We start from the raw sequence: 9,345 nt of genomic DNA, 5'->3' as shown, positions 1-9,345 counted from the left end.
TTTTAGCTTCCTCTCACCCCTCCTGAGATCGTTCAGTTGGAAGATTTTTGGAAGTAACTTTGGCCCCTTGGGCTTGAGCTTTTGGGTGAACCATCTCCCAGGTGCTTCAATCCCCGCAGCAGGGCTCTGTTGTGCTTTAGGACAGCCTAAAGGTAGGAGAGCTGAGACCCTCTTCTCTCGTGTCCATGAAGAGCTGGACACAGGTTATAAGAGAAGATGTGTCCTCCCTCCCACACAAAAAACATCTGCAAACCATGTGCCAGACTCTGCCCAGCCGCGTCCTCATGTGACGAGGGCCACTGACCTCCGGCAGGTTACTTGTCAGATAAGATAATAGTGCGAGGCAGAGAGATGAAAGCCCAAGCAACAAAATCAAACAGATTCTTGCAGAATTGGATACGTGAGCAATAAGTGCAGGAACTTAATCCAAAATTAGCGGCTTAAGGGTATCTGCAACATCTCATAGCTTGTTTCTGTTGATGTGTTTCCAACCGTCGTTTTTTTTGTGTCTGGGAACTTGAAAGAACGTGAGCAGAAGGTGTTCTTTCCCTTACTGAAATCACAAAGAGCAGCGCTCACAAATATCCTTCCCTTCCAGCATTCCCATCGCTGCTTATTGCCAATAACGTGAGTCACAAGCACCTGAAGCGCATTCAGCCGAGCTATCGGGAAGCCGATGGTTGGGCACGATGTTGCAACGCGCTCGCCTTGCTGCAACGGAGGCGTCTCAGTGGTAGCAAGGGGGTGCTCTCACCTTGGGAGTGGAGACGTGGGAATGTGCCAGCTCCTTTGCAACGTGCTGGAAATGCGAAGTTTCGCAGGAAAATTGCACTCACGCTTGCTTGACCGGTCCATAAGCTGCTGTGGCTCACAGCAAGTCCTGATTTCATGTCTGATAGACAGAGGCAGGTAACTTCAATAATAGCATCAAATCAGAAGCAATTCCATAAATATTACTGATTTTATGTTGATGCTGGAACTAAGTAAATTGTGTCACAAGCAAGGCAGAGGTACGGAGATCTGTTTTTTTAAGGCTGCTGGTCCTCAGCAGATGTGAATTGACACCTGTGTGCCAAATCCAGGGGAACAGGGCCAGGCAACCCCAGCAGGGGAACTGCCTTTGACTTCCAAAGAACTATGCAAAGTCACACCTGGGAATCTGAGTGCAGGCTGCAAATGTTTTAATTACAGCAATGAAAAAGGATTCGCGTTCAAGGCGCTCATTAGCTCCCCCGCTCTTCTAGGAAAGGCTGTTGCTGCAGACAAGCATAATTAAGTGGAATATTACGAAGGGTTTTGAAGAGCAAAGTGAACGATGGCACAAAAACAAGGAAAGTTCTTGCAGTATCTCTCAGCTCTACAGAGCAAGGGAGAGGGTACGGGGCAAGCTGAGAGAGTTATGGTGTTTGCAGGAGCTCAGCTGCCTCCACTTCTCTTTTGGACCCTGTTGTTTGCTTTTTTTCACCCCAGTCTGGCAGAAAGACACTCAAAACTTACATGGTTGGTTAAGGTTAGGCTGTCGTTATCTATATTAATTCCTCACACCCGTGTAAATCAGCATTAGCACGGGAGAGTACAAGAAATCGAGATGACTCTATTTTTTAACCATCGCTAATTTTCGGCTCGTCCATCTGCAATATCCGCTGTGGCAGCAGGGGCCAAGGAGAGCGTTTCTGTCCCCAGCCTTTGGTTTCTTCTCCTGCTGCTCCTTTCATTTCCTGGGTGAAGGTAGATCTGAGGCTCTCGTGTGTCGGTGCAGCTGGGTTTCAGCAAGACCTTGCCGAAGAGGCTGTGAGCGTGTGTTGTAAACCTGCTCGGTTAGCATGTGCTTGCTTGCTCTTTCGCATTTGCCGCTCTGAGTTATGTAAAGCCGGGATGTTGAGAGGTCAGGGAAGAGGGAAGCGTCTGTCTCTTTGAAATGCAATAAGGCATGAATGTTTGTCTGAGGGGTTTTGGGGTGGATTTTTGGCTATGACAGCTGACCAAAGTAGCTGCGTCATGTGGTGAGATGCTCTGCTCTGGCTCACCGAAACCCAGCCTGAATCTAGATCATGCTGATAAAACCCTCCCCCAGAGCCCTGTAAAGGCTTGGTTTTGCTTTGCCTTTTTAAGAAAATCTGGGTTTTGCCCTGGCTAGTAAAGCTGGCCAAAACCCTCCCTGCCATGGAAGAAAGGCTTTTTGGATTAACCCCCATAAATATGCAAAGAAATGAACTGTGATTAATTTTGTTGCTGCTTAGCAGAAAAGCCACCCCCCACCACCTCCTCCTTCTCTTTCTCCCCCCCTTCAATTTGTTCTGGGACGACACACAACTGATTTTGAACTTTTTGTTATTTTTTTCAAAATTTTGAAACTTTTTCCCCAAAGTAAAATGAAAGCCTCCTCCAGTTTGCTTCACACCACTCTGCTGAAGATTGGGAAGTATTTCATGCTACTGATTCTCCTTTAGAGTAAAATGAAGCAGGAACAAATAAGTTAGTTACAATCCAGTTTTACTGGACACACTCCAAAAAGAGAAAGGAAGGAAAACACAGCATCATTTCAGTATCACTGAAGTATAAAAAGCCACAGGTTTTTTTTTTAATGGTGCTTTCACAAAAATAAAAAGACACGGTGGAGTGCTAGAGGGGTAAATGCAGGGTTTAGAAATGGGAACATAGACTTTGGGTGCTTTTATACTGGCACTGATGTGCCTCTGGGCTCCTGCTCCCGGTTGCCATATTTCCCTAGTGCTGGACTGAAACACGACTCCACTTCTCAGCTTACCAAATGCATTTCTTTTGGCAAGAAAACCCACACGGAGTGAAGAAGCTGAAATACCCCCAGGAGCACTATGGACATGGCCCTTCAGGCAGTTTGTTCAGAGTGATTTTCACTAGAGTGGACTTTTGCCTTGGTTGCTGCTACCAGCACGGCGGGGGAAGTCAATGAGACTTAGGCTGTTGGATGATTTTTGCACTTTTTAAGCCATTCCCGCAAAACCTTAGCATGAGACAACAACAACCCAGTTTGACACCAAACATTAATGTTCTGCCTCAGTTGATATGAAAAAAAAATAGATAATTCAGAGAACAAGCCCTTTTCCAAACGCTTTGGATCAGTTGTACGTGGCTCCTCTGACAAAATACACTCACAAGATTACCTGCAAGCTGTTTGGTGCATGAAGTGTTTGCCCGCATTTTGTGTTTTGAACGGGTGCCGCTGTGGGGCAAACTTTCATTTAAGAAGAGAAAGCAAAGGAACGTGAGTGTAGTTTGGGGTTCTTTTTAGATAAGCTGTTTGCAAGTTTAAGCCACATACCTGTGGGTGGCACTTTTCAGATGCAGTTATCTCAAATCGCTTTCCTAATACTACTCTCTGAACCGGTGGCCAGGTTTATGAGGATGTTGCATCCTGCCTGACTTCAAAGACAGCTGCAATTGCTCAGCACATCTGGAGGAGATGTATTTTTAGAAGCTTGGCTGTGGCTGGGGAAGAGAGGGATTTTCTGCTGCACTCAAGGTGAGTGCACTCATGAGTCACTTTGAAGTGACCCCTAATGGGCTCTGTGCTCCCACAATAAGGCATGTTTTAAGAGGGGCCCCATGCTTGCAAACCACTGCCTCGGTTCTTTCAGCAACCTCCCAAGGTATTTCTACATAGCAGGAAAAAAACCCATATGTATGATAAAGACGGGTTGCTTAACTTGAAGGAATGAATTTGGATCATCCCAGCAGTGAAGACAAAGCAGGTTGGATTAAAGCCAAGTTCCCAGCCCATCCCCGAGCTTCTGTGGACCAGAACTGCAAATGCTAAACTGAGCTAAACCCCCAAGTTATTGCATCCTCACAGCTATTTGATCTGCATTAGCTGATGTCGGACAGCTAGCTGCAACTACAAACAAGCTGCTCAGCCTCATTTAAAGAAAAAGCAACCCCAAAACCCTCCCATTCCCCAATCAGAAAATCACCCAGTCCTGTGTTTTCCTTTTAAACCTGTTTCAGGTCCTTTGAGAAATCTGCTTAGTGTGTGCTCCACTGCTTTTCCTGGATTGGGACCCAAATGCTTAACAACTACAGTGTGAGGAGCAGGAACAGGGGCAGGCGAGGGATGGAGGTGTGCAGGAGTGATGCAGGAGTGCTGGTTTTGTGGAGGGTCTCATGTTGGTTTTACTCGGGCTGCACAGCATTCTTCAGGCTTTGGCTTTTTATGCTTTTTTTGCTGGAGGAAGTTTTGGAGATGATTTTCACACCTGGGTTGGTGCCTTTTGCACTTCCAGAGCTGAAATTCCCTCCACTGGTGCTCAGCCCGCTGCCACCTCCTCCTCCTCCTCCGTAGCCATGACCACTTGCGATGCCAAGACTGCTGCCTCCTCCCAGGCCAAGACCACTTCCTCCTCCATATCCACCTCCGAGACCACCACCACCACCTCCGAGACCAAGTCCTCCACTTCCAAAGCTGTAGCCTCCACCACAACCGCCTCCTCCAAGACCGAAACTGCTTCCGCCACCTCCTCCACTTAGACTCAGTCCACCAAATCCTCCTCCTCCGCCAGCCATGCCAGAGCTGGAGCTGATCACAGCTGCAAGAAAAACAACCAGAGAGTCAGACATCTGCTGTGGCAATCACCCAGTTCCAGAAAGGACCATAATCAGGTCCTGGACCCATAGGAATTTAACCTGACTTCTGTCCCCTGTACAAGCCACTAATGTTTGTGGTAGATTCTGAATGTCTTTTTTGGAGCAATTGGCCCAAATCGCCCTTTTCCCAAGGTTGCCTGCAGACTCTGTTCCCAATGGACCCAAGACAAGACGAGGGCTGTGATACTTACAGTAGCCGATGGGGTTCAGTCCCTCTCCGCTCAGCCTGTTGGGGGGCAAAAAAAGGCAAGGTTAGTGCAAATGAAGAGGGCAGGCGGGGAGAACGACCTGCTTGCAGGGAGAGTGCGATTGTCTCTATTCTTACTGCTACAGGGATTTTTTTCCCACCTGCTCTCCTCTCCCTCCAGCAGCTTCCTGTAGGTAGCAATCTCAATGTCCAGGGCCAGTTTGATGTTCATGAGCTCCTGGTACTCGTGGAGCTGCCGGGCCATGTCAGCTTTGGCTTTCTGCAGGGCGTCTTCCAGCTCAATCATCTTTGCCCTAGCATCCTTGAGGGCCAGCTCCCCGCGCTCCTCGGAGTCTCCGATGGCTGTCTGCAGGGTGGCACACTGCAAGGGGAGGAAATGGGACTCCTCCTAATTGCTGCTTTTGTTTGTGGGCAAGAATCACCCAAGGAATAAAACCATTTTGGCCTGACTATTAATGAACAATGATTATGACTGAGATCATTAATCCATAGCTAACTCTGCAGCCTACACAACACTGCTGGAGTTGAAATGCCAGCCTAGAAAGAGTTATATGATACGTGGGCTGAGGATATAAAGTGGTACCCCTTTCTGGAGGAAATTCAACATGCTTCCATGAAGCATGTCACAGTGTAGAGGTGCTGAAGTCCCTGAATGGCACGACAGTGGCAGATAGCAGAGCTGTGATACTAAGGGATTGCGGAATGGGGCTCTGCGGGCTCTTTTTGCCAGTCCTACCTGGCTTCTCATGTTCTCTATCTCTGACCGGATTCGCTGGATCAGTCGGCTGAGCTCTGAGATTTCTCCCTTTGTATTGCGCAGGTCATCTCCGTGCTTCCCAGCGGTGGCCTGCAGCTCCTCAAACTGAAGTTTGGAAAGAAGAGTGAACAGTCTAAGATGTCCAGGTAGTCAGGATGTTAATTAAACTTCTTCACATAGGGACAACGGTAGTTTTTTTGCAGAAATGCATCCATGGCATCTACAGATCTGCTCACCTTGGTTTGGTACCAAGCCTCAGCCTCTGCCCGGCTCCTGTTAGCAATGTCTTCGTACTGAGCTTTGACTTCAGCTATGATGCTGCTGAGGTCCAGGTCCCGGTTGTTGTCCATTGACAGAATGACAGCGGTGTCGGACACCTGTGCACTGAGCTGAGCCAGCTCCTGGGAGGAAGCACACAGGGTCATGGGCCTCCTGCACTTACCTTTTCAAATGCCATGAATGATGATGGCAGGCACTGTCTAGGGGGTGACAGCAGGACAGAAATCAGGGGAGAGGATCTGTACCGCATCATAGAGGGCTCGGAGGAAGTTAAGTTCATCAGTCAGGGCATCCACTTTGGCCTCAAGCTCCACCTTAATCATGTAGGCAGCATCCACATCCTGGAAAACAGCAACCACAATGACATCTGCAGCATCTGGTACCTCGTCTTTGGCTCAACCAAGAACTGGCTAAGCTCCGCATCCGTAACACCTTCCATCTCACTCACCTTTTTAAGGACCACAAATTCATTCTCCGCTACTGTGCGCCGGTTGATTTCCTCTTCGTATCTACAGGGATGAAAGGAAAGATGCGCTGGATCACATCTTGGTAAGCAGGAAAAGTTGTACAGGTAGGACTGCAAGATTATCTGGGCTGGGAATAGGATTTGCAGATCAACCTCTTGGAGACTGCCCTGCTCAAAGTTATGAGTGTCTCTTTTCTCAAGGGGTTGAAACAAGACGTTTTGGCATAATGCAGATGGAACAAGGAAGGTAAAGCAGTCTGTTTAAATGGTTTTCCTTTGCAAATGTCATCACAAACTTTTATTCTGGCTGAAACTGCCTTTGCTGATTGGAAAAATGTTGATGGACCACCTTTCTCCTGCTGGGGGGGCTCTGCAGGGAAAGGCACCTTATGAGAGCTGTATCTTAGAGGGTGATTAGTTAGGTAACTTGTGTTGGACTGGAGATACTTGTCTCCTTCCACTGTCTACCTTAGAAGGTTTGATGAATATCTCAGACTAGACATTTGACCTTGGAAAAGCTAAATTTAAGTGAGATTAATCCTACTGCATAGTGCTAAGCTGAACCATTTGCATCCTGTTTCACCGTGGGGTGCCTGGATGTGTTATTAAACAGGCGCTCACTTGTTCTTGAAATCCTCAACGAGGTCTTGCATGTTCTTCAGCTCCCCATCCATGCGTCCCCGCTCGTTCAGCAGGCTGGCCAGCTGCCGTTTCAGGTTGTTGATGTAAGCCTCAAAGAGTGGGTCCATGTTGGTTTTGCCTGTATTGTTTTTTTGACCCTGCTCCTGCAGGAGGGTCCATTTGGTCTCAAGCACCTTGTTCTGCTGCTCCAGGAAGCGAACCTGAGCATTGGGAAGCAGAAGGTATTTAGCGAAAGATACCTATGAGCGTGCTGACAGACAGAATCAGTACCTGAGACAGACGGATGGTACAAACCAAGGGAATCCCAAACCAAGACCAGTAAGTCCAGCTGTATATATCCTCCAGATTATCTAGGTCTATGTGAACCCATCCAGTAGCTAAGCAAATCTGACATCAGTGGGCAGTTCTATTTAGAGGCAATTTAATTCAGCAAGTTAATGAGCAATCACTAGAAAATGTGGGTTCAGCTATTTCATCATTTGCTTTCTTCAACATCCTTCAGTTTTCCCTTCTTTATAAGTGATATTTATCTTCCTTCTTTAAGCTAAGATTTGAGTACTACAGGTTAAAAGACAAGTACTTAATTGCCCTTCCTTTTGCTCATATGTACTCCATTTAAGGTCTTTATCCAAGTAAAAGCCAAGAAAGGACTTAACAAGTCAATGGGCAAAGGACTTTAGCTCACAGGCAATAAAACTGGATATATCACCTCTGCTGTGATACCAAATAGAGACAGCTGGGTTAGTTCTTCAGCAGCTAGGTCTGGACCTGGAATTGGCTTACTCCATTTGAGCTAATATATCTTGTTTCTCAGACACAAAACCCAAATCTAATCCTCTTGTTACTAGTTTCCAATGTCTAGTCCTGTAACTGTTTAGAAGTATGTTCTCTTTCAATTACTTTAATTAAGACATGCATGTAGGAAATATACAATAGAATGAAGATTTATGGAGTCATATTTTGTAGATAGGAGACTGTCTCACTCCCTCTCTATCACAATTAGGTGGTACTTTAGGCAGAAATCTCACCTTGTCAATGAAAGAAGCAAATTTGTTGTTGAGGGTCTTGATTTGCTCCTTCTCATCTTTTCGCACCTGCTGGATGTTTGGATCAATCTCCAGGTTCAGGGGTGCCAGGAGACTCTGGTTGACGGTCACTTCTTGGATTGTACCGACTCCAGGTGGGCCAACACCAAATCCTCCCAGACTTCTGCCACCACCCAGCCCTCCGCTGAATCCTCCCAGTCCACCTACTCCACCAAAGCAAAAGCCTCCACCACCTCCATGTCCGCCACCAAAACCAAGCCCACCAGCACTTCCACCAAAGCCATATCCTCCACCACCACCACCTCCACTGCCAAGACCAAGTCCAAGACCACCACCAGCTCCGCCACTTCCCAGGCCAGAGCCGCCACCAGCTCCACCTCCAAAAGCAGCCCGGAAGCTGCTTCCAACCCCAATGGAAATTCTCTTGGTACCACCAAGGTTGTAGAGGCTCTTGCTGCCAAAACCAGCACAACTGCCACCGCCGCCACCTCCTCCAATGAGCCTTCCAAAACCACCTCCACCTCCTCCAGATCGTGCCATAGATATTGAACAAAAGCTAGCCCTGTTGCTACTTGGAATAATAGCTGAGGCAGCGCTGAAACTTTTGCCTCCACCTCCAGCTCTCATGCTGTAAGTTTGCCGGTTCATTGCAGTAGGAGGTAACAGCCCAGCACAGTGAAGAAGCAGCAGACTGGGAGAGTGCAGCTCTCTGATGGAAGAGAGCGTGGCATGGCCTTTTTATCCCTTTGGGGATTTGGGCTTGGTTGCATGGAATTCAAGAGATCAATTTAGTGCCTTCATGGTTTTGACGTGCCAGGCAGCCAGCTGTCTTACTGAACTTGTTAAACACTGATTGCACTCAAACACACCTATTGGAGCTGGTGTGAATCTGCTCAGCTAGAAAAGTTAGATAACTCCCTGATTTCTGGCACTGAGAGTTCAGCCATAATGCAAAGTCTCTGTATGCTTGCAGAGATTCAGGACCCCCCAAAAAAAGGTGAGAAAGAGGAATATATCTGTGGATATTGGCAACAGATCACTACAGAGCTTAGCGGGGCATTTCTCTAAATTCATTTGAATGGAAGGCAGCGGGACTGAAATTGCTAAATCTGAACAAAAATATTTTATGGGGTTTCTTGGCCTGAAGGCAAAGAGCAGTCTGCCTGTTGACTGTTTGCATTTGTTAGGCAGAGACTGTCTTTTTGAGCTGTTTCAATACCTAGTGCCATGAGGTGCTGGTCCATGATTTGCCTCTGAGATGCTATATGTAGGTGACATCTCACTTAAATTCTGGCTGTTTAAAATCAGGTATTTAGTCTTTGGCAGG

General features: G+C 47.3%; 1 protein-coding gene across 1 annotated transcript; it reads right to left on the bottom strand.

The window, feature by feature from the left end:
- Window positions 1-4,149: 4,149 nt before the first annotated feature.
- On the bottom strand, window positions 4,150-8,738 carry LOC106495068 (keratin, type II cytoskeletal 5-like). The gene is made up of 9 exons (XM_067314059.1): window positions 8,001-8,738; window positions 6,952-7,172; window positions 6,313-6,373; window positions 6,110-6,205; window positions 5,822-5,986; window positions 5,565-5,690; window positions 4,969-5,189; window positions 4,812-4,846; window positions 4,150-4,562 (listed from the first exon to the last, which is right to left on the bottom strand). The coding sequence occupies exons 1-9, from the start codon at window positions 8,664-8,666 to the stop codon at window positions 4,150-4,152; spliced, it is 2,004 nt and encodes a 667-aa protein (XP_067170160.1). The 5' UTR covers window positions 8,667-8,738.
- Window positions 8,739-9,345: the final 607 nt, after the last annotated feature.

Source organism: Apteryx mantelli, chromosome 33, assembly GCF_036417845.1.
Source record: "Apteryx mantelli isolate bAptMan1 chromosome 33, bAptMan1.hap1, whole genome shotgun sequence".
Lineage (NCBI taxonomy): Eukaryota > Metazoa > Chordata > Aves > Apterygiformes > Apterygidae > Apteryx > Apteryx mantelli.
Note: the sequence above shows the minus strand (reverse complement) of the source record. Positions and strands in the feature narration are given on the sequence as shown.